Here is a 26,075-nt window from a genome sequence, read left to right as displayed (position 1 = left end):
ACAGCTATCAAAGCAATTAAGACAAAACAAGCTAGAAAAAACTGTTTATACTTTTAAAGGAAATATTTGATACAACGTGATTCAGTAACCAAGTGAGATGCCCATGGAGACAGAATTTAAAGGTATCTAAGGCACTCATGACACGAAAGCTAAGCACGTAAGCAACTTAATTATGTATTATATATATACATTTTTCAATTGTAGTCTTATAAAAAGGCATCTAAAATAATAATCTAAGTGCAATGTAGTGTTGTAAAAAATAAAGATTTTTCGATACAAATCGATACAGAAATACCTGAAACACTTTCATTACCGCAGAATAGATAATGATACCAGCTTCAAGAGAGCACTTTCTCGCTCTCTCATCTCTCCGACAGCGAGTTGACACACAAACCCGCCTCCTCTCACTCACTTGTTTCATTTGCTCCGGATGAATATTGTTGGTGTTACAGGGCTTGAATTTCGGTGGGGGATTGCACGTATTGTGCATAACTTTACTTGCACATAGATTTTGACCCAAAGTGTGCGCACATAAAGCGCCTCTGAGCAGGGGCGTAAATTTCATCAGTTCATTTCTGACAGTTGGGGGGGACAATAAACATAAAATTTCTCTAGAGCAATTTTTGAAGGGGACACAAATAATACAGCCAAAATCTTACTTATTAAGGATATATGCAATGTTACACAGAAGAAAACCTTACTACTACTATTATTACTGTAGCATGGAGACTGTGTCATTATGCTCAATGTTTCTATTTGGTTCAATTAAAAAACTGACTAAATAGACCAAAATATTCTTCTTCAAAACCATTTATTTATTGGAATATTTTTGAAGTTTTTTACAACCAAGTCACCAAAATACGATGAATACACATTGAGCAAAACCCAACTCTTAATAGTAAATCTATTAACCTTATTACAGTTCACACATATGCTTATCACAATGTTAGTTGTAGTTGGTGTGGGTGATTTATTATCCAACAAGCTATCGTAAACAAGCTACCAAACAAGCTAGGTAACATTATAATCGCTCACATAGCTGACTCATGGAGAAAAAAATCATCAGTTATCATCTTTTTTTTTTTTTTCATCATGACTAATTACTCAGCATCGTCTGTATTAAAGAGAAAATAATCACTTCATCCGATGTTTTTGAATAAAATAGCCTTGACAGCCTACTTACTGGAACTCCTCTCAACTACTGTCTGAAAAACTGTTCTCTCCCGCCGGCACCGCCGGACTTGTACACACACAAGTGTGACTTGCGCAGTGGACCAAACCACTGTGAGGCAAGGGAGGGGTGACTCAAAATGTTTCTAAACTTAAAACGCCTGTTTGCGTTTGTATTGCTTTACTACTTACAGAATTATTTTAAGTATATATCATTTATTTACAATACTTAGCATGGTTTTTAATTATATTTTTTTGAGGGGACAGCACTCAGATGGGAGGGGCCTAACTAAAACTAAAAGTTCTTTTTCTCTGCTTGGCGAGTATTCACGTAAACACAGCCAGTTATGTTTTGAGTGAACCTAAACAGCTGAGAAAGAAAATGCATGTGTAACAATATAAGGGATCGGTGCGTCAGGTCTTAAAGTGACAGCAGCCTAATATACCTGCTGCCAAATCATAAGATAATATTAAAAATATCTATATGGCAGATTTTCCTAATGGTATATGTATCAAAATTGTGGCCAGTGAAAATGCTGAGTGGCTAGTAACTTTCGAAAACCACTAGCCACAGCGGCTGGTGAGCAAAAAAGTTAATGCCAAGCACTGCATATAAAGTATTTATTAAATTAAATGATAATGAAGATAATAAATGTAACAATTAATATATTTCTTAAATTATAATATACTTATTTACTTTATTATAAATTAATATATTTATTAAAAAACATATATAATAAATATATTTATAATAAGCAAATATATTTATTTATATAAATAAATGATTACCACATAGGCAATATGCAGCTTACTATGTGTTAGAACAGAGCTCTTGTTTGGTTTCTTGGATGAATAATCAGGCCAACAGGCTTGACATGAAAAGAAATCAATGAACAGATTCTTTTAGATATAAAGATCATGCGCATTTCTAAGATTTTTCATTCTGTGTTGTTGATGTTCTGCCACCATGATAAATAACTGAAGGGAGGTAGGTGGAGTTTTCATTGTTCTGAGCATTTGATTGTTGTTGTCATCAAACATGAATTACAGACAGAAAACCACCCACACTATTTCCCCTTACAAACCTAGAGCTATACTCTATTGCAGTTAAACCAAAAACAAAACTCCTTTTGCTTTAAATAATCCACTTCAGCTGCAATTCTAATCATTTAAGGACTGTCCAATATCAGAGAGGGCACTTCGAGTGAATGTCATTTTTTTGTTGTTGTTGTTATTTATTTATTTTTTTTTACTGAAACCTTTTTTTTTTTTCACTCCCTGGTTTCTAAACCATGTTTTCATCATTAAAGAGTAATGGTGTTCTCTCATAACCTTTTAGGAGAGAGAAGAAGAGGAGTCTGATAAATGGAAGGATGCATGCCACTTTTTTCCTGCCTTAAAAACAAATTTAAAACAGAGAGCGAGAGGCTCGGCACTCCTGAACATGCGGAAGCAAAAGTAAGCCAAAGCAAGGGCGGGTGACACTCCACCCAGCAGTGAAATCATCAAACTTTTAATGACTTGGGTAATTACCCCTAGTGTGCCTGCTTAATGGCGTACAGCGGACGTCGTTAGGCACAGAGGACCAAACGCACACACTCGCAGCTGTGAGAGAGCATGTCGACTGTATGGAAACAAAGCCAAAAGATACCTGATGAAATTGCGTGCGACAATTTTTCTCTCTCTGCTTAACAAGGAGTTTTTCTTTGCGTGCTTTTGCAGAACTCTTCCCTTGAGTCTTTACTCTAGTGTCTACGATAATACTTTCCATCCTCTCCAAATCAAAGAGCTGTCACAACACAATCTAAGCTACAATAGAGTAATGCTGTTTTCACAATGACAGGCAGCTCTCATTAGGGTCCTTTGAGACCATCACCGTAATTATAAGTTTTCTACTAGGAGAGTAATTCAAAAGCATATTACTACCACTATTACATGCACTGCAAATGAGACAGGTGTACGACATTATCAGGACATATAATTACAGGCTTGAAGAGCAGTAAAGGAAATCAGAGCTTGTACTGAGTGGACGATGGACAGGTGGAGAGCGAAAGGGAGGGGGGGTTCAGGATCATTCTGTCCTCCTGCGCTATTATGGCAGTCGTCCCCCTTACACAGCTTTGCAATTAGCATGTCAGCCTGAGCTGTTCAGTGAGGCTCACCAAATCCTCTCCTCTTCTTCTCCTTTCGCTGTCATTCCTTCCTCCTCCTACAGGCCGCACTTAAGGGGCTTTTGGTGGAAAGCTCCAGAAGGACAGGGATGCATGCATGACAGGACCTCCAGCTCCTTCATATTTCATAGAGTGTGAGTGTGCTGCCGAGTAAGAACAGAGATGCTCTGCCTTCATTCTCATAAAATAATGCATTCATACCTCTTTCTTCCACTGAAGGGACTCAATCAATGCTTGAATCGACTTCCGTTATGCCTTCGGCCTTTTTCCTGGCGAATTTCATGGCGAATCGATTGAAGAGCAGGATCTGAAGCTCACCAAGATCTTACAAATCTCTTGGGGGTGAATAATATTGTAAGATACGTGCAGGAACGGCACAATGGATGTCCCGCGGCTTGCCTCTGAACCCATTGTTTTGACAGATACCGCAAATGTGGACATTGCGACCCCCGCTAAGCTCTCCTAAATAAATCCTGATAGGTCAACAGGCTTTCCAGAGCCCTTCTCATAATGATACGAGACGCCCCTGCTGAAGCCTGTGCTGCGTGCAGTACCGCCACTGTATTTAATTAGGCCACTTAAGGCATTCTCTCATTCTAATGCAATGAATAAAGATAGCTCCCGGCACAGCCGCGCAGATAAGGATTTTAATTGTCTTCTTTCAACGGGCCCAGTATGCTAATGGCCATCTCCCCAGGGTGAGGAGAGCACCCTAGAGCGAGCAGGAGACTGGGTTCATGCTAGCGGGGGGGAAGAACTGTGTTCGAATGCACGCAAAAGCTCTAATAAAGGGCTTTACGTCTTACATCTTTCTCCATTTGTCTCCAATAACTCTCTGCTGAGCAAGTCGACCACACTCACGGCTGAGCCTGTGTGCCACTGATAACCACTCTCTCCGATGAGCACCGTGAAATTCGGATTCTGACGGACAAGAGCGCTATTAATTACTGTGTGGTGTATTGTCTCTCAAGCTTGCTGGTGTACGGTAATAACAACAGAGAGAAGAAAAAGCTGTATTGTGATACGTTTAAAGTTGTAAGTCCATGCGAGTGAATGAATTCTTGAAGGGATCACCCAGAAATGATTTACTAACCCTTACTGTATGTCCTTCCAAAATTGTTGACTTTTTTTTTTCTTTTGTGGAAGACATAAGAAGAAATTCTAAAGAATGTGTCAACTATTTTTGTCCTTAAAATGAAAGTCAATGGGGTACAAAACAACATTAGATACAAGTGACTTTCATTGTATGGACAAAACAACACTGAGACATTTGTCAAAATACCTTTTGTTTTTGGACATGAGAGTGAGTAAATGAAGACAATTTTCATTTTTGGTCAGAGATGATAGCTTTAGAGTCCTTGCTCATAGTCCTTTTCAGATCCTGTTCCCTGTTGTCCCAATAGGGTTAAACGGATCGTTGCTGATCTGTGATCCATTCGGACAAGGCCCCACGGTTCGGCACGCATGTGATTCGCAGATTAATTTCAAGTTTGACCACCATAGACTAAGGGCCCTATTTTAACGATCTAAACGCAAAGTGTAAAGCGCACGGCGCAGGTGCACTCAGGGCGTGTCCAAATCCACTTTTGCCATTTTAACGACGGAAAAACGGTCCGTGCGCCGGGGCGCATTTTTGAAATGGGTTGCCCTGTTCTCTTAATGAGTAATGGGCGTAACGTTCAATAAACCAATCAGAGTGTCATCTTCCATTCCCTTTAAGAGCGAGATGCGCTCGCGCCATGGCGGAATTTGTTGGCGGAAAAGCTGAACGCTTTTAAGTGAAGAAACCGATCTGCTCGTGCGCAAAGTTAAAGCGGGCTTGCAAATGCAGGCTTTCAAATAGCTCCGCGCAATGAGTCAGTTAATATATATGTGTGTGTATTGGCACGATTGTTCAATTAATTAGCCAATTTCGTTCATCATTATAAGTAGTAATAGGCTAAATTGAAAATAGGTAGCCTAATTCTAATACACGCAATGACTATTCATCATTACATTTTTATATTTATGTAGCCTACACAATAATATTCTTTTACACTGTAATCCTTTTGTTTTTAATATTTGGCTTGTTTGTGTGATGCGGATCCCTGTGTGTAATAAGCAAAGTCAACGCGCACAACGCGCACAGTTTCTACCAACGCGCTCTAACAAAAAAATATTGCGCCATTGACTTTAGACTTTAGACCAGGTTTGAGTTGGTCTATGGCGCAGTCTATTTTCAGCTCCTTAAAATAGCAATGTGCCGGCAATGCGCCTGAATACACCTCTTTTTTAGACCAGCACGCCCATGGGCGCACTAACTGGCGCAAATGCATTTACTAATTTAAGGACGTGGCGCTGAACGGGAAAGCGCGAGCGGCGCCGGACGCAAACTAGCAAACACACTTGCGCTGCGCCTTTTGTCGCATTGCGCCGGGAGTATTATAGGACCCTAAGAGTTTATAATTTGCATGTGTTTTGTCTTTCTAGTTCACATTCAATAGATTTTAAACCATTCCAGCGCTAGAAGAGGCAAAAGAGAATTTACACACCTGAGGCGCATTTCAGATAGCATGCAAACTCAAAATCTACTTGCACTTGGATGGACACATATAAACAAAATTAGGTCAAAATACCAGTCTCGGCAAGTGTTCTCGTGAACACAGTCGGTTATATCTCAAAAGAAAGACAACAAGAGAAGGATCATTATTTTGGATCCGTGCATTCGGTCTTAAAGTGAAAGCAGCTTATAAATACTTGCTGTTGTCTATATGTCATTAATTAATCAAACTATAAAACACAGCTTTTACACAGCTTTTACCTTATTTGTAACTTTGTTAGGCTATACTGTAATTATCTATGCTTGTAATTTCATGTATGTGTTCTTATTTTTTACTGACTTTTCACTTGCTTTTAATAATGTTTTTACTTTATTAGTTAGGCTAGTAGTTTTTGCTGTGGTATCGGAGTACTTAAAGTGTGCTTTAAGTAATAAATGGAAAGCAAAGTTACCCTCACCCCCCAAAATATTAATTTTTTCTTGCTGATCCGAAAAATGATCTGATCCATGACTCAAAAACCATAATATGATCCAAACCATGCGTTTTGTGATCCGTTGAACCACTATAATAAAGACAAAAATAAACAAAAAAAAAAAAAAAAATTTGGAGTGAACTATCCCATTAAGATGGGACGAATTAAATAGACTGAATTACATTAACTTCCTCTTTTTTTCATGAGTCTCTGCCCCCTCTTTTACTTTTTCTTTTTTCTTTTCTTTTTGCTGATGTTGTAGGCTGGGGCAGATAGTGCAGATGCTGATGTTTCTAGTAGACATCTTCTCTTTGCCTGCCTTCCTATTTGGATCCCACCCAGGACCTGGTGTTATGCTGATAATTGGCCTGTCCTGTAAATTCGAGTTTCTCACTTGGCTGAACTGCTACCTCCACAGTAACTGTCAGAGAGGTGGGAGGAGAGCTGGGGGCAAGGAGGGAGGAGGGCACGGGCTGTTATGTTATCACCCTCAGGAGAGTGAGCAAAACCTCAATTAGCTTTCCGTGAGCATGGCAAGAAAGTTATTTCACCGACGAGACAGTGCAAATGATATTTTGAGCGGGTGTGAATGGGTGCATCAAGTCTAGCTGGAGAGACATAGACTGATGCATACTTTTTTCTTTATCAAATCTATAAACATGACAAATGAAGTGACTTCCCCTTTCAAATGGATATTAGACATGCTATGTATGTTTGAACGGAACTGTATGTGCCCCGCATCTGTTTTGTATGTGTATTTTCCCTTCTCTAAAATGACCGCGTCAGAGAAAGCGACCAGACGGGGCTGAGTTATGTTATTTATATTTAGCGTGAGTAGACAAGGGTGAATTCCAGTCTGTCTCTGTTGCTGGCCAGATCATTGGCACTTTTCTGGGGAAAGGACAGGAATATAGAGAGAGAGACAGAAGCAGAAATAGGGAAACGGAGAGAGAAATGGGCACAGCGTATCCCACTGTCCCTCCTTGTAATGAGAGGGTGCCGAGGTGCAGTGGCTGCTCCTAATTACTACCAAGCAGCTGCAACCGCAAGGAGCAACGGGCCCTGTCGGGCCGCAGCAGAAGCCCACCAGTATGAAGAGAGAGAGAGAGAGAGAGAGAGAGAGAGAGGAAAAAGGGAGAGGCCACAGTCGCCCCAATTCACCCCGGTCACCCCTTGCTCCGTGCCGCTGCCACACCAATTGGATTGCACCAGCTCTGTCTGCCTCATCAACTTCTCCGGACCGAAATTGCAGGGTGGTGTGTGGGAGCTGCGTCTGTAAATATGGCTGGAAATGTGTCCCAGTACCTTTTTATGGCTGTGTGTCTATCCAGGAATGCTGGGACAACATGTTTAGCCAATGAACAGATGGCCCAAACTAAGCAATAATCAAATGGGTCTTTCATGCCTGTTGTGTTTGCTGTGTACAAAATCATGAAGGGATTCAAAAGTTTATTCCATAACATGAACTACCATTCAAAAGTTTGGGGCGGGTGAGATTTTTTTGCTTATCAATGCTTCATAACAGTAACAGTGTGAAATATTATTACAATTCAAATAACTTTCAAAATAAAAAAATACAATTCAAAATATTCTTTGATGAATATACATCGAGAACAGCATTCATTTGAAATAGAAATCTTTTGTAACATTATAAATATCTTTACTGTCAATTTTGAGCAATTTATTGCATACTTGCTGAATAAAAGCATTAATTTCTTTGTAAAATGTAAAAACTCATTAAAGTCATTATAATGTAAGATTAAACTCGAAAAAAAATTCAAAATACAAAGTCAAGAATAAAATCATTAAATTTCATAATTTTTTTCCAAATTCATTGATTTTTTTCAATGAGTTTATTCTCAACATTTTATTTATATATTATTTTTTCCTCGAAATTTAACAAGTTTTTTCTTGGAACACAACAACTTTATTCTTAAAATTTAATGATTTTATTCTAAAAATCATTTAATCTCAAATTTAAGATTAATCTCACATTATAATGACTTTAATCTCGAGATTATTATTTTTATTTTTTTTAAGAAATGGAGCATGCACGATAAAATATCCAATATCAAATTATCCAATAAATTAAAAGTCTGTAATACCGATCACTAACTGATTTGTTGCTAACATATCATGCATCACTCATTTCAAACAAATGATGTCCAAAACTGCTGTTGAGCTAGCATCTCAATAGGTTTCAAGACACACATGGCTATTATGAGCATTTAAAGAAGAATGATGTGCATAACAACTACTGACCTGCCGGTTCCTCTCATCCATGATCCGCGTGATCTGTATCTTCTTCCGTCCCATCTTGGCGTCCTGCTTGGTCTCTCTGACACCCCGAGAATATCAGAAAAACACGAGTTTGTCTGCCTTCACTCCCCTAGCACATTGTACTCCACTCTTTCTTCTCGAGTCTTTCTCTCTCACTCTCTTTCTGTCTGTATCTTTTACCTGAGGTGTCCACACCACGATCTGTGAAACAGAATGAAAGAAGGAAAAAGAAAAAGAAAGAAGGAAGATAAGAACGGGAAACAAAAAAAGAGAGAAAACACGTTATAATAAATGTGAAAACTCAAAAGTGGAGGTCTGATGCAGATGAGAACGGATGAATGCACCGTGTTCCGCTGCCTGATACATGCAGGAAGGATATAAGACAGAGACCCACAATGATTTCTTATCTTCACACCTGCCTTTCTTCAACAGCTGGAGATCGACCCACTCACATGACATTTATTATTAGTTTAAAAAACTAAATCTATATCTAACACTGACCTAATCTTTAACTATCCTAAAAATATAATATAAGATAAGATAATATAAGATAATATAAAATTATTATTATATTATTATTATCATTATATAAAATTATATAATGAATACAATGTAATCCTAATACATTATAATGTTGTGATGACTAAATTCACATGTAGCATTTAAAACATTTTTTTTGTTTAGTGTTTTTTGTGTTTATTCAGACCAAATATTATAGAATTATAATCTACTTTTATCTGTTATCAACCATAAACCCCAGCCATAAATCACACTGTAAACCCCAATGCTCAAAATAATTAATTGGTTTGAATAGGACAAACTTAAATTAAACAAATTAGTTCAGTCAAATTAACTTCTCTGAGTATTTAGCAGCTATTGTTTCTTTCAGGTTCACAGAAGTGATATATTTTAAGCAAACTGAACTGTTTCATTGTTTTGAGTTTAATGAACTTAGTTCTTTTTAATTTAGACAAACTTAAGTTTAACTGAAACTGTGCAGGGATTTCTATTTCCCAGCATGCTTTGCCCATGGCACTCGAAAGGGAGAGTGAATGCTAAAGTTAAGCGTCATATAATGTTTGTTTGTTTGTTTGTTTGTTTTGTGCAAGAATAATGTTAAGTGGGAGATTTATTAGTGATTAATGTTTTGTTATGCTAATTTAGAAGAGTTTCTGTTAATGTGGGTTTTTGGAGAGTTGCCATTATGGTGACAAGTGGTGCATGTGGCTTTGTTTGAGAGCAAGTATGTTATACGCTTTAAATATAAATGTATGAATTAGTGTACTCAAACATTTAAGTCAAGAACAATTAAAATGTATGAGTACAAAATAAAAAAACTGCCAGTTCTGCTCACTTCTGCAACTAATTGACTCTGATTTTTTTAGATTTTGCAAAATTATTTGGGTTTACAGTGAAGAATATAACTGATTATTGGTACTGGCTAGAATTTTAATATTGCTGCATTCTTAACTCGAACGTTTTGCATACCCTCCGTAAAACAACTATGCAATCCTATCTGTCACATGCTCCATCAGAGCTTTCTCTAGTGTGAACGCCCTAAAACAAGCTTTACTAAGTATCATAATGGCATCCCTGCAGTTACATAGCTGTTTAACAATGATTGACAACTATGTGACAGACAGTTAACATAATGAAAGTAAGCAGACTAATAAGTATAGACGAAAACCATGCGGATGCTTCCTGCTGACTTCAGGCTTAAAGAGAAGCAAGCCTTAGCAGATTAGCCAATATAACACCAATAAGCAGGTCATAAAGTCATCTGTCTGGTTTCAGAATGCACACGGTGCATAATGTCTCTTCGGTCATCTCGTCCTGTTTTCTTTACTCATTTCCCTCCTTCCCACGTATATCTCTCTGTCTGCATCTCTCTCTGACACAACCTAGGACACAAGCACACACACCCTGCCTCTGCACAGCGTCTCGGGAGACAGCAAGCAGGCCTCATTCTCCCTCTCATAACCCCGGCTGCTGCCAGCTCTCACTTCTAAGATGATTAAGAGTGCACCCAGTCTCAGGCTGACATTAGTTTAAATCCTCTGGGCCAGATGAGGCAATTCACACGTGAGAGAGAGCGTGGAATCCAAGTCAAGAAGGTTCAGAGCACAGTTTGCCCCCGGGGAGCTCACGAGTCGCCCCCGCTCCGTCTTCTGTCCCTGTCTCCCCTTGCTAACCTGCCCACAAAGAGCCAGCTACCTCTCAGAGGAAGCATTCATCATCTCTGTCCAGCATAGACACAGATGAACACGTAAATAGAAAATGCCTATGTAACCACATCTCACATCTGAGAGACGCTGAGGGAGGGCAGAAACTCTCTCCTCCAGAGAGGCAGAAAGACCACGGCGTGCTTTGTAGCCACACGATGCCAGCAAAAAGATGTGGAAGTTGATGACCAGGAGGCTGCGAGTGACCCACAGGAAATAAACACTATAATTACAGGCTGAACAGAAACGGGTGTTTAGGTGTCTGCAGGTCTCTATTAGGAGTGAGATCACGCTGTCTGTCCACAGAAGGAAACTCTGACAACAGGCAGGCAAAAATCAGACATTTCCCTATACCGCATCACGCCAGAGCTGAGAGACCGACACTGTTCTTTCTCAGTCACCATGTCCCCCAGCAGGAAGGAAAAGTGGTCGGCTCTTCCTTCGACGCTCGCCCTCACGACATGTGCGTATTGTCTGTTTTGAGTGCCATATTCAAACCCTCATTATGGAAATGCGTTTAGAAAAGCTACAACAATGGGAGTTTTGCGGAGTGATCTGCGTTGGGCTGCTCAAAAATCTGGATCGACAAAGGGATTATTAATTTACAATGCACCCGGCAAATGCATGTGCTCTAAAATCATGTTCTATTCACTGCCGACGAACAATTTCAAACTCGAGAGATTAAAACCAAATGGTTTCTTATTTGTTAGCTTTTTAATCAGTCAAACTGAAATGAAAACATTTGGATTAACCATTCGAAGCTTAAAAGCTTCTTGATTGAAAATTTGCATGGTTGAAGTTGAGGGCTTTATCTGTGTTTGTGTGCACATAACAATGCTGTTCTGCTTATCCAAACACAGCAAAACATAATTACATGTATCCAGGCTTGTTGCTCTAAATCGTATTTGTGAGCTGTCATGCCCGTCTCGGAGACTGTGGGTCCAGAAGCGTAATGCATTGTGTCATGACATTTCTGTCAACTTAACAGACAGAGACAAGCTACGGTCCTGCAGCGTAGACAGGCTGGGTGAAGCTCTGAATGACTTGTATCGCGCAAGCCAGAATGGGACTCTTATTACAGCACGAGTGTTGTTTTGTTGAGCGCGTGTCTCTGTTTGTTTCCCTGAGACGGTCTGGCACACTGGTGGAGTGGTAGTGTCTTGTTCAGAGATACAGGAGAAAGGATGTCATTTTGGCCCTGTTTCACAAGGCCTGGATTAACTCAGGTTGTCCATGAGCCTAGAGATTTGTTCAGAAAAATCACACTTACAATTACAGAATTCATTACAATTTATAGACAGATTTACAAAAAAAAGTTCAAGTCAGCATGAAATGAAAGTTGTGATTGCCTTTTCTTCCTTATATTGACGTATTGATATCCATGTGAAAAAGCTTCTCCAACTAGAAAAAATTTAGGGTGGGACTTGATTTTATCAATCTGGAATTAATTGGATCGCCATGCAAAAATAATGTTGTGCATGGTAGTGTTTTCAAAAACTGTCAATACTGAAATAAATATCTGAAACATTCCAATGCTCCTTTTCTGCAGTATAGATACGCCAATACCATCTGCACATATTCCTCTCTTTTTTCTCCGACTGTGAGTTAACAGTGTGACACAGTTGAATAGTGCTTGTATTGTGCATAATTTTACTCATTCCCACAGGTTTCGTGCTCACATCAAAAGCACGCGCAACACTGATCTTTATAAGTGGCGGGCACATAAAGCTGCATTTTAAAGAGCTCATAAGTACCAAATTGAGTCTCATGACGTATGGTGCTTAAACATTCAAATACACACAACATTATGTCATAATGCCCATCTTGGCCAGTATTTAGGTAAACACAGTCAGTTTGGAAATGTGATAGTTGAAAAAGACAGCGCATGTTGAGCAACAGTATAATGGATCAGTGCATAAGCTCCTAAAGTGACAGCAGCCTAATAAACCTGCTGCTGTCTGTCATGTTAATCAAAGAACAAAAGAGAGAAAAGCACTTGCTGCTCTTGTAACGTTAATTGTAAGCATTAATCTGGATTTAATTTTTACAATGAAGACTATCCAGTGTTTTTTGTTGTTGTTGTTGTTGTTGTTGTTTTACATTTAATTACTTTTACATTTAAATATTTAATTTCTGTAGAGTTTTACCTGAACACTAGCCTACTGTTAGACCCACCTGAAAAACGTAAAGCCATGTTTATTTAATATGTTCCTTTATTATAGATCTCTAATCTGTTATTTGTGCTATCGTTTGCAATTACTGACTGTTTACTTGTCCTTTTTTTGGTAAATTTAGTTCAGTTTCAAACAAAGCCTCCCTGTGCTGTGTGAAGGCTATTGCAGGAAAATTACCCAAATTATCAAAAAAATGATGATAATGTGATAATAATAAAAATATCTGTAAGGCAATCTATATGGCAGTTTTCCACGTAATATCGAAAATTAGAAATTCCAGTATTGTGAAATGTGCACTATTACACTATGTAATATTATGTAATATTCCATAATAAAACAAGATGGATGGTGACTTTATAGATATTACCATGCAAAAATGTGGGGTCATGAAATATTACTATAATTTAAAATATCTTTTATATTTCAACATTCTTTTAAATTAAGTAATTTGTTCCTGTGAATTTTCAGTGCTCAAGAAACAATATTTTCAATGCTGAAAAATATTTTTGTGGAAACCATGTTACTTCTTATCAGTATTCTTTGATGAATAGAAAGAAATAAAAACATTAAATGCATTCTGTTAATTTATTTATTTATTTATTTTTTAAATCTTCCTGACGACAGTTTTTTTGAATGGTATATTTCTAATATATATATTTAAAAAAAATAATAAATAACATCTCAATGCATACTGTTAATGTGATATAAAAATACTCTATACAGTACAGGCAAATTCAAAATAGCGTTGATTCAGTGCAGTATGCGCCACATATAGAATTCTTTTTTATAGTCAAGGTCAGAATGGTTAAGATGTTTAATGTTAAAAAGAGAATAGGAAAATAACTGACGGAAATTGCAAGGATGCTGAAAAATGCAAACAGTGATGAATGTCTGGTGGACTATAGCTCATTATAAACACTTGTTCTCCAATTATCTCGCTGTACTGTACTGTGTTGATGATATATTGTACATAGCTTATCTGCTACAGTCATATTTAACCGATAGGAGCTCTGTGAATGTATCTGATATAAACAATGTTTGTTTTACACATTTACAGTGAACTGGCATAATGTGCATGTGTGAGTAATATCACCTCCAAGCAGCTAATCATGACAAAAAGGGAGTTTCTTAATGGTCTTTATGAAGTGCCAAGAGCATGATGATTTAATGCTGTCAATCACAATGCTAATGACATATAAATGGCTGCTTAAACCTCATTCCAATGACAACGCTTCTGGCATCCCTTCTACTCCCTTACTTCACCTTTATTCCCTATAATTAATCAGGTACAGGAGAGTGTATTACAGCTCAAGTCGAGTCTTATGTTCAAACCCCTTCCTTCCCGACAACCAGAAAAACAAGTTTACCTCTCAAATCACTAAGGGCTAGTTTACCTGAAAATTAAAATGATTTTATCATTTACTCACTCTCATTCTTTATGACTTACTTTCTTTTGCAGAACACACACACAAAAAAAAAAAAAAAAAAAATAGATATATATATATATATATATATATATATATATATATATATATATTATATTATATTATATTATATTATATTATATTATATTATATATATATATATATATATATATATATATATATATATATATATATATATATATTATATATATATATAATTAATAATGGGGTTCAAACAACACTGGACGCCACTGTAAGGACAACAGACATGTTTTGTTTAAATATCATTTGTGTTCCACAGAAAACACACAAATAATTTATTAAAGTTCAATGCATGCTAATTTTTAGCAATTTTTTCCACACTGTACATTAAAATTTTGTGACGCCTGAATAAATCCACTTGCAGAGCACACATATATAGACGATATAGTGTATTAAAATATCAACCCTATTAAAGATTACATGACAGAAGGTTGTATTATAGACCCTTTTCTTCTAAAGGTGTAAAATTATGAGCAAATTTACCTCAGAACAAGAGATAAGATACCGTACATACTGCCCTCACAGGTGAATTCAAAAGCAAAAGTCACAGCAAAATCGCAGTAAGAAAAAAAATGTCTTTGAGCTGGGTTTATAGGAAAGTAGGGTGGATGCAGTGGGGCTTTCTGGCTGTGGGTGGGATCCACTAAGAGTCTGTTGGATCACTCCAGCGCTCCAGGACATGGGCAGCAGAGCCAGCAGTACGAAACCACTGTCGATTACATCAGTTCTCCTGAATATTACACACTCTTTCACTGCACGCTATCAAGCCAAAAATGAACGGCAGAGAATGTAAAACTAAGTGAACATTAAGATAACTGAAGTGTGATGTCATTTGTGGCAACAATACAGTTCTTGAGTAAAACATGAAATAATGTATTCGCAAAAAATGCATTACAAATGCGCTCCCTTGATGTAGTGCACCTGGTCAAAAGTTTATCTTTGATTTAAACCAGTCCAGCACTTTTGAAAGCTGCTTACTAAACATTTGCAGCCAGTATGATCGATAAGCAGAGAATATGTCTCTATAGGAGCAACTGCCGGGGCCTGACATGAAAATCAATAGGAGTACATGACCCACAGAATGTGCACAGCAAAGCCTATCTCTAGTGAGACATGTCCATGTGCTCGCTGCGCTGACCCTGACACCGCTGCACACAGGTCGTTCACTCACACACGGTCGAACACAGGTGCATATACGGGGGGCAAACACACTCACACACAGACAGAAAGAGAGAGAGAGAAAAAAAAGACTTCTCTTGTGTAATGTAACATATATTTGGATTTCATTTGAGATATGAAACATGCATTTATCTAACACACCTCAAGATGTGAACAGGAGAGGCCCCACCTGACATGCTGACACTCCCTTGTCTTATAAACAAGTTAACTCCCATGTCCTTCACACTGCCTGGGAGGATTGTGTATTGTAACTGAGATGATCCCATGATGAGAGGGTCTATATAAATGTAAATGATTGCGCTGTGCGTGCATGTGCGAGTGGGCGTGAGCGTGTGTGAGAAAAACAAGCCGTGTGTTAGTGATAGGCCTCTCGCTCTCTCTCCCTTCGAAATGTGCCAATGTGAGAGTGGGAGGGCTGGTACTGGGGTCAGGCCTTTTCACACTCAATAAAACATGCCCTACTCCCACTGTAATTACCGCACACATACACACACTCGCACACTGCGTTCCCTCATCTGCCCGCCAAACCTTTACTACCTCGCTTTAACACAAACCTGTCATTTTGGAGAGTGTTCCTCTAATCCCTTAACTGTATAAACTGGGGTTTCCTCAACTGTACTGAAAACATATTAAGAATATAAGCGATTACGTGGACTACAAAGAAACTTCTACATGCTGTATATTTACAGCACTCAAGCTGCTCAACAAGTGTGAAAGTGTTTTGCTTAAAAAAAAAAAAAAAAAAAAAAAACAAGTTTGTTTGCTTTATACATTCATTTAAACATATTTTTCTGACATAAAAAATCATGCTAAAAATCATTATTTTGATGTAAAAAAATAAATAAATTATCAATTATTGAAATTAAAATCATAGCAAGATCTGCAGTAGATTAGAAATTGACTATTTCATAATGGCTTTTAAAAGTTTCAATTCTTGTTTTATCTTAAAGGGGACCTATAATGCCCCTTTTCACAAAATGCAATACAAGTCTCTGGTGTCCCCAGAATATGTCTGTGTAGTTTCAGCTCAAAATACCCCACAGATTATTTATTATTGGTTGTCAAATTTGCCCCTTTTGGGGGCGAGCAAAAACAGTTTTTGTGTGTGTCCTTTTAAATGCAAATTAACTGCTGCTCCCAGTCCCCTTTCCAGAAGAGCTTTAACAGCTTTCGGATATTTAACAACAACAACGAAGGAGAATCTCACACAGCCAAAGTGACGATTGTCAGTAACAGTGATGTCACCAACCCGGGAGCCGTTTGTTGTAGCCCTTCTGCATTTCTGTAAAAGAAAATATCTCCCGTTGCACTGAACTTTGAGCATCGTAACTTTGCAGATGTTGTTTATGCTCAAACAGCAACATTACACACTAACTAAAGTATTGCATAATCAAGGAACCAAAATAAAAGTCACTAGATCGCCAAGAAAAGACACACACTATATAGTAATCTAATTGCTCATATAAATACTATTACATTTCTTTTGAGTTAGTGGTGCACTGAATTAACACACACCATCTGTCAATATAAATTAAATATCAATATATATTTAAAAAACAATCCTCCATACCTTACTTCAAAGTACAATGTTGTTGATGGTATAAAGTGAAACCTAGTGACAGCACCTGGAAAAATCAAGAGGGTCACTACTTTTCAGACTTCAGGCAGTGTCCAGAATCTCGGGCACCACCATGACAGCACTGTTTCCTGTGCACAGCCGCCTGAAAGCTCAACGTCCCAGAACAAGCTGTGGGCAGAGCGCACTCTCTACATCCTGCTACTCAATTTCCTGTTTTTCAAACCCCTTCAGATGACCAATAGCAGTCAGCCAGAGACATTAGAGAAAGAGCTAGACAGGGTGGGAAAGAGAAAGCCCGAGACAGAGAAAGAGAGAGAGAGAAGAAAGGGGAAAAAGGGAGCCATTGGGACAAGCATCTGCTCTGATCCTTCCCCTTGTTATCTTCCTGTCTGTTGGAGACTAAACAACTACACAAGTCCATCTCCTGTGTATTCTCCCACCATGTTTATTATGTTTACAACCAGAGCCATTTCGCAGGCGACTCCAGCACGCTCTACCAAGCTCTCGCTCACTTTCTATTCTTTCCATTTGTAGTGTTTTTTTTTTTTAACAAGCAGCACCAGGCTTCCCTTTTTTTGGCCTCCGCTGATAAGAAGCTCAAACCTTCCCAGCTTACATAACTATGAATCACCATTCGATAACACACCAAAGAAGGATGAAGGCATAAAACAGGACAAATCAGCAGCAGACCGTGTAGAACTCTGAAATACAAATGACCAGACTGTCGACCACAAACGCTCAGCGTATTACAAACAGGAAGGGACTGATTTGCCTCCATTTAGTGTGGTGTTGCAGTTGCGGGTCTGGTGGGAAAACTTTAAGGTTCATTTGTAGCAATGCATTGACATAACAATACAAGGGGAGGGTGGAGAGCCTGGGCTTTTGTTCTCTGGCTTCTAAGCGGTGGATGTGTACCTGCAGATGTGGTGGCCCTGGCCTGGATGGGGAGGAGGCGTGCTGGTGTCTGCCTTTGTGAGTGTGTGCTTATCTTCCTCTCCAGCAGCCCAGGGTAAAGAGTCCGGTCCCTACAGCTTCGTCGTTGTTAATGTCTTCCGATGCTAATCTGACACTGCCATTTTCCTCTCTTCCACCTCACACTTTTTTTCCTGCTGTCTTGCTTCCTTTCTGCTTTTTGCTTCCTTTCTCTTTGGCTCTCATCCTCTCATTCTTTCCCTTGTTAAAGTCTCTCAGTTTCCTCTCTCCACATTCCCTCACCTCTGTTTCCAAGGCAACTAATGAGATATAATTAATAAGATCCAGCAAAGGGGTGTGCGTGAAGAAATGAGTGAAAATGAGGCTCGGAGAAGGATCGTGTTTGAGCGCAGATGGAATAATGCTGCAACCGCTCACTCATAACAAACTTTTCACACCATGTTAACTTCCTTTTTTTAAAACATGGCTTAAGGTGATGTTACGCGGCAGGACAAATGAGTTCGAAATACATTCTTCACAAGTTGAGATCAGGATATGAGCGCTGTTTCAGGAAAATGGTACATATGTACATGTCAACAAAAAAAAGAGCCCTGGAGGGGAGACTGAAATATGGGCAATCTCACACAGGCGTGAACTAGAGATTTTCTACATTTATATTTCAGCACTTCATTATGCAAAATATATTAAAAGAACCAGAATAAAAGAATTGGGCAGAGTGTGTAGATAATGCTTGAGGAGTAAAACTAAATAATTCTATAGAAAATCTCACACACCCTCAGAGAAACAGAACTAATTTTCACTATGGGATCAATCTGACATACACTATATTGCCAAAAGTTTTGGGATGCCTGCCTTTACATGCATTTGAACTTTAATGACATCCCATTCTTAATCCACAGGGTTTAATATGGAGTTGACCCACCCTTTGCAGCTATTACAGCCTCAACTCTTCTGGGAAGGCTTTCCACAAGGTTTAGGAGTGTGTTTATGAGAATTATTGACCATTCTTGTAGAAGTGCATTTGTGAGGTCAGGCACCGATGATGGACAAGAAGGCCTGGCTCGCAGTCTCCGCTCTAATTCATCACAAAGGTGTTCTATCGGGTTGAGGTCAGGACTCTGTGCAGGCCAATCAAGTTCCTCCACACCAAATGTCTTTATGGACCTTGCTTTGTGCACTGGTGCGCAGTCATGTTGGAACAGGAAGGGGCCATCCCCAAACTGTTCCCACAAAGTTGGGAGCATGAAATTGTCCAAAATGTCTTGGTATGCTGAAGCATTAAGAGTTCATTTCACTGGAACAAAGGGGGCCAAGCCCAACCCCTGAAAAACAACCCCACACCATAATCCCCCTCCACCAAACTTTACACTTGGCACAATGCAGTCAGGCAAGTATCGTTCTCCTGGCAACCACCAAACCCAGACTCGTCCATCGGATTGCCAGACAGAGAAGCGTGATTCGTCACTCCAGAGAACACATCTCCACTGCTCTAGAGTCCAGTGGCGGCATGCTTTACACCACTGCATCCGGCGCTTTGCATTGTACTTGGTGATGTAAGGCTTGGATGCAGCTGCTCGGCCATGGAAACCCATTCCATGAAGCTCTCTACGTCTTTAGCATATTGACTCTGCAGAAAGTTGTCGACTTCTGCGACCCGCTCTGTGATTTTACGTGGCCTACCACTTTGTGGCTGGGTTGCTGTTGTTCCTAATTGCTTCTCCTTTGTTATGATACCACTAACAGTTGACCGTGGAATATTTAGTAGTGAAGACATTTCACGAATTGACTTATTGCACAGGTGGCATCCTATCACAGTACCACGCTTGAATTCACTGAGCTCCTGAGAGTGACCCATTCTCTCACAAATGTTTGTAGAAGCAGTTTGCATGCCTAGGTGCTTGATTTTATACACTTGTGGTCATGGATTTATATTGGCACAATAACAACTAGAAGGCCACATTGCATGCTCAACCTTGGTGTTCTTAAACATGTGACTAATTCTAAACTAGTCTTGTCATTCAAAGCTGATGTCAGGCTTAAATCTGGAGGTTTGCCACTTAGATCACAAAAAAGGAAGGAAGTGATTAAAAATAAATAAGTTTCATTTCACACATAAAGGATAGACTAACGGAACATTTCCTTAAAGGGGTCTTTATACTATACTATTTGTGAAATATGATCTTAAGACATGTCCCTAGAGCTCACAGTTACTGCATATGTGACTGGAGACTGTGCCTATCCTTGGCTGACCCATACAAAAGCTTTATTTGGACACTGTCAAGCACAGTTCTGAAGAACCAAAAAAAAAAAAAAAGACATTCCCAAGAAACTGACACATTTAACCTTATGTAATGGATATCAAAGCCCTCATTTGAACCCTCTGCCAATGTTTACCTAATCTAAATGTGCTTTGGTTCTCATCAATCTGATCTCTCTCATTATCTATGTACCTGTATTGTACTCTGAGATACCAAGAGGTTTGATTTAAGTGTGCGCGTGATATAGATGTTTATATACTGTTTGTTTGATGGGTAGCTCTCTGACACTGCTGAGCAGGCAGCCATTGGGTGGTTAATCTCTGCTAATGACTGCATACAGTACTTCATTCAACGACTCTCCTCTGATCGTGCTATATTTCCCTGTCCGGATCAATGCCAGCTGAGACCATCTTCCGTACTGCTCGTGTATAACTATAACAGGCGAGAGCCTGGTGTCAGAGGCGGGGAGGTGAGGAAAAGAAAGCCACTTCTCACCTCCAAAATGCCATCACCACATCCAAACTCTCCCAGGCTTGAACGGAAGTAATAACAGCAGGTACAATCCCATGAGAGAAAACGTCCCAAAATGCATGATTAATCTGTTTGTTTGTTTTTTTTACATATATATTCTTAAGAATTTTCCCCAAATGTAAAGAGAAATTCACATTTATACAAGTGTACATTATACATTTATATAAGTGCATATATGGTCACCGTTATCCATGTAATCTCAAAGGGCCAATTATCATTAAATTGAATGATTACTTTCTGTGATATAGAAGAGACAATTGTACATCTTTTTTTGTGAATGTGTTTGTGTTAAAGTTTTTTGGAACGAGTTATGCACCTACAGTATCTCTCAGAAAAAAACAAATATATCAGAATATGCATTAACACCTTCGATAGTTTCTTTTTCCATAACTCTAACTCTTGTATTCAATACATTGTTAATCTTTTCTAAACTAGTTTTTCTGGTTGATTATAATTCTAACGTTTTGTGAGCATAAAAACTAAAAATCGTTCAATGTTTAACCTTATATAATTTCCCCCTTCTGGCTCATATTATGTTTTTTTTCTGTTTTTTTTTTTTCCCCCTTTATTATTTATGTGTTTTATGTCTTATCCTCTTGTTGTTGATGTATACTTATGTACTTGTTGTAAAGTATTTTGGGATTAATAAAAAAAAAAAAAAAAAAAAGATTTCTGTTCACTTTGCTTGCTTTAAAACTTTCTTAATCTGTTCCAGTCCAATTTTGTGGCTTTAATACATCAATATGTACTACACAATTTGCAATTAAAGCAGAAAAATATAAATAAATTAATAGCATAACCACTGGGGTTATACCATTGGGGTTCTTTCATTAAATGTAATCAATTACTTAATTTATAGTTCATAAAAATAATAAATGAATCAATGAAACAATTAATTAATACATTAATTAAAAAAAAAAAAAAAACTTCAACCTGGACTTGACGGACGGACGGACGGACGGACGGACGGATGGATGGATGGAAAATTAAACATTTATCAATCTCCATTAAGTTTGTATATGCATTTTGGGAATGTCATTCACGTCCTAGTGTTTCCAACATGATTATTTTCCATCCCACTGATATTCCAAAATATAAAATAATACACTATATTAAGTCTAAAATTACACTAGAAACAATGCTATTGTCACAAATAGGATATCTATTATTTCAAATTATAAAAGCAATAAAGATATGCTACATTCACAATGAAAGAATGGCAAGCGCACACTAGACGTGCCCACAATCAATCAAGGATTTTAGCAAGGTCGAGAGCTGGGAGAGGGGCGGACTACACAAGGTGACTTTGACTGAGAAGATGCCTTAGGGGCCGTGCTGAAAAAGCCATGGAGAAAACTTCAATATGGCTCTTGTTCCCACCACTGTCCCCTCCTTGATCATCCATTACATCATTTTCTTTCAGCTTTTGCTAAATGTTTTTTTTTTTAAATGACAAAGACATCTGAAAAAGTAGAAAGTCATGAGCAGAAAAGAGCAACTAGCCTCACTTAAAACTACCCTTTGATTGCACAGCCGTTAGGTGTGACGTGCTACTGTGAAGTTCACTCTTCAGCACATGGTAAATGTCATGACTGATTTAAAACAGGCACTCGTTGTGCACTGTCTATGTGTGTGTGAATATGACAGGCAATAAGAAAAGGACAAAAGAGGGGGGAAAAAAACTTGTAGTGAAACAAGAGAAGTATCACTATTCTCTTCACCAGCACCCCCCCCCCCCATCCCACCCCACCCCCCTTACCCTCTGGTCGTGTGCGGTAGCAGCGTTGTAACATAATTACTGCTGGGACACTCATATTCCCAGTGATCCATTTGCGTCAGTCAGGTTTCCAAGCCGAGCCGATGAATGGATTCTCAGTTTCTCAAGGATAAAGTGATGACCCTCTCTGAACAGTTAGATCCATTTCATGTGGGAAGACCACTGTGCTGGGTTGGTGAACGTTTGCGACTAATTGTGACTGGAATCTGGGATTTTGGAGCCTATAATAAAAGTGATGGAACTCCTAGCCAGTCCAGATGTCTTTTATCAACTAAACAACTGAATACTTGAATCACATTATCATTGAAAATGTTCAACATTTATCTACTTTGGTCATCTTCCAGCACAAAAGTGTTATGATAGTTTAACACGATACAATAAACACAACACAAAATTACACTTACTAGACATTTAGCTTCCATTATGTGACATTATATAAAATCATCATGGGTTTTTTTTGTTTTTCACCCAATTTTTGTTATATTAGCAGAAAAAAAAGTAATTTCAAAGTTGGAGAAAGTTCTTACATTTTGACATGTTTTTGTTCACATGTTTTTACAATATTATTTTAGGATTAAAAAGTGACAGCAAACTCAGTTCCAAAAAGCCCACTTTTCACTTTTTCCGATGCATAAAATGAAGCCTCATTCTTATTTTTTTTCCTCACTGAATGTTATGTTTCACGCAGAAAAGTGTCACATCACAGGAGTAAAATGTGCTGCGAATGCAGTTTCATGTTGTCTTTAGGTATGTAACTTGAAGCACAGCTTACCACCAAAATGTCAGGGTCTTTGACTGATGTGTGATCGTCTCTGACATCATATCTACACCAGCTCACTCAACATCTCCATCAAAAGTGAAATCAAAAAGAAAGAACTGTAAGCTTGTCTTTAAAATAATTTCATCACCAAAATTCATTATGACAGTATGTCAATGCGCTGAGAGAATGTCTTGACACAAAAGTAAGCGTACAGTAGGATTTTTCCCCCACTTGGGTAAGTTCCTCAAGAGTAGTTATTATTAAACTTTACAAATGGCTTTTTGACTTGTTTTTGAAAATGGTCATAGGTTGTGAAATGGCAACAATTGACAGGGTGAACTTTGGCACAAAAACATTTCACGTATCTTTCATGTTTATTTTTAATGAATCTGTTGATAAATGAAACATGCTTAGTGTGATTCATTTCAACTGTATGATTTACACAAAGATTTATTCTGACTTTCTTCTCTTTCTCTCAACCGCTCTCTCACACACACTAACGGCGCTATATACACACGCACACACATCTCTAGATGAGATGTTTGCATGAAAGCATTCTTCCGGACTTGTTGTATGAAGTGATGGCATGTGTTCCTGGCTCTCTTTGCATGACTGTCCATCAGCACAGAGAGAAAGAGTCATCACCAGATAACTAATCCCCCTCTGATGTACATAGAAGTGTCTGCCCACCCTCAGAACTACCCCCCATTTTGCCCACAGCCACCCTGCGAGCTGTGTTAACTGGCATGGCGGTCTTTTGATGTTGCGCGGATCTCAGCTCAGAAATGATAAACAGTGGAGATGAACTGAGATTTTCCTCCTCAGGGAACAGTGGCTCATGAGTATTAAAGATGCCGTGCATTAATGCATAACATGAGCACACAACTCACAGTAACATCCTCTAGACAGATAAATCATTGAAAATTCACAATACTGTGACTGTGTTTCAAAAACTTGTGAGCCGTCTACCTAGACGATATTTTTGAGCATCACAGCCACATTTAAATTGTTACTTCTCACATCAGAAATCCTCTCTATTGCAGATCTGCAAAACTACATATATTCAAAATCTACTATTTGGCGGACTGCCACAACAACCAGCCCTAAGAAAATCATATAATTAGACTGGTCCGCATCAGATGCGTTTCTTAGGAGCCATTAACAGAAGATAAATTCTCAAATTCAAAAACAGCTGAATGGGGCACAAAGGAATGAAACAGAATGTAGGAGTCTCTATTTAACTTGACAAACTGCAGCACTGTTTTACTTGGTCAATACAATCATACTAAAAATACATATGAGTGTATTTGAGCTCTCTCTGGTTATGCTGTTAGCCACAATATAGTGTTGTCTCTGAGACATGATGCTCGTGGTCAATCAAGAAAACAAGAGATTCAAACAAAAAGACTAACCGCGTTGAGCTATACAATGATGCATATTCTGTCGATAAAGGTATCCAAACAGTTGCTCATCTGTCTAATAAAACACATTATATATTAAAGCGTCTTTGGTTTTTCCATGGTTTCTACAGAAGTAAAACCGGAAATTGAGGGTAATGTGGTTAAAATGGCTGATTTCTCTGAATTTATACCTTGTTAGAAACATTTGGGATAATGCAAGTACACAAGTCAACAAAATATATAACTTTGTTCTATTGGTTTTTGGATATTTTAATCCAAAAATGTTACATATTGTGCCTTTAAAGGGGATGGATTTAAAGACACTACTTTTCCAAAAGGTTTTTACCAACTTAAACAACTAAGACATAGCATGCTGTCAGCATGCTTATTAAAGCACCAGAACTAAAAATATCAAATCTAAAAATATATTTTAAAACATCTACAACTCAGTAATTGACTAACCATCTACGATGACTTAGGTAATCTCTGCACCCAAATACAACAAAAAATCCTCTCTTTAGCACTCCAGCTGTCACGGCAGACACCGAATGCCTTCCTCTGCCTGACCTGTGAGATAGTTCAGCTTTTTACAGGAAAACTTTAGAACGGCTTACAATAAATATTTGATACTATGCTCTTTCCCTATGACATTTCAATCCTCTTCAGTCCCACTGTTCTACAATACTCCATTATGTAAAAGGTTTATGCAATCCGGGTAGCATGGATGCCAATGACTCATAAAATGGGAAAGGTTGTGAACTGATGAGATATCTATATAATATATATATATATATATATATATATATATATATATATATATATATATATATATATATATATATATATATATATATATATATATATATACACACACATATATATATAGAAAGAGACTGATGCACAATAATCTCTAAACAGACAAACACAGACAGCGTAGCAGATTAAAAAAAAAAGGATGAAAGATTTCCCATGAAAGAAAGAAGGCAGCACCAACAAAGCTACATGTCATTTGTTTGAAATCTAAAGCACAAAACTGTTCAGGATAAAAATGCTCCTCATTGTATGATTTTTCAAAATGACATGATGGCAACCCGACCCATAAGCTGCATCTCTCTCTGGGGCCCTTGAAGAAAAATGCAATTGCAGAGTACCCTACAATTTTG

At 38.2% G+C, this 26,075-nt stretch overlaps 1 protein-coding gene across 15 annotated transcripts in view; it reads right to left on the bottom strand.

Annotated features, from left to right (window-relative positions):
• The window catches only part of mef2aa (myocyte enhancer factor 2aa), a 104,014-nt gene that overhangs the window by 58,440 nt on the left and 19,499 nt on the right, over positions 1-26,075 (bottom strand). For 13 of the 15 annotated variants that reach the window (XM_067390431.1, XM_067390430.1, XM_067390437.1 and 10 more), the window contains one exon: positions 8,616-8,834. In XM_067390431.1, coding sequence (XP_067246532.1) covers positions 8,616-8,669 — 54 coding nt within the window. In that variant the 5' untranslated portion in view covers positions 8,670-8,834. Of the gene's footprint in view, positions 1-8,615; positions 8,835-17,244; positions 17,377-26,075 lie in introns of those variants that run through there. The other 2 variants (XM_067390433.1, XM_067390435.1) reach the window with 2 other exon arrangements.

Source organism: Chanodichthys erythropterus, chromosome 7, assembly GCF_024489055.1.
Source record: "Chanodichthys erythropterus isolate Z2021 chromosome 7, ASM2448905v1, whole genome shotgun sequence".
Taxonomy (NCBI): Eukaryota; Metazoa; Chordata; class Actinopteri; order Cypriniformes; family Xenocyprididae; genus Chanodichthys; species Chanodichthys erythropterus.
The sequence above is the reverse complement of the archived record's forward strand: the minus strand, read 5'-3'. Positions and strand labels throughout refer to the sequence as shown.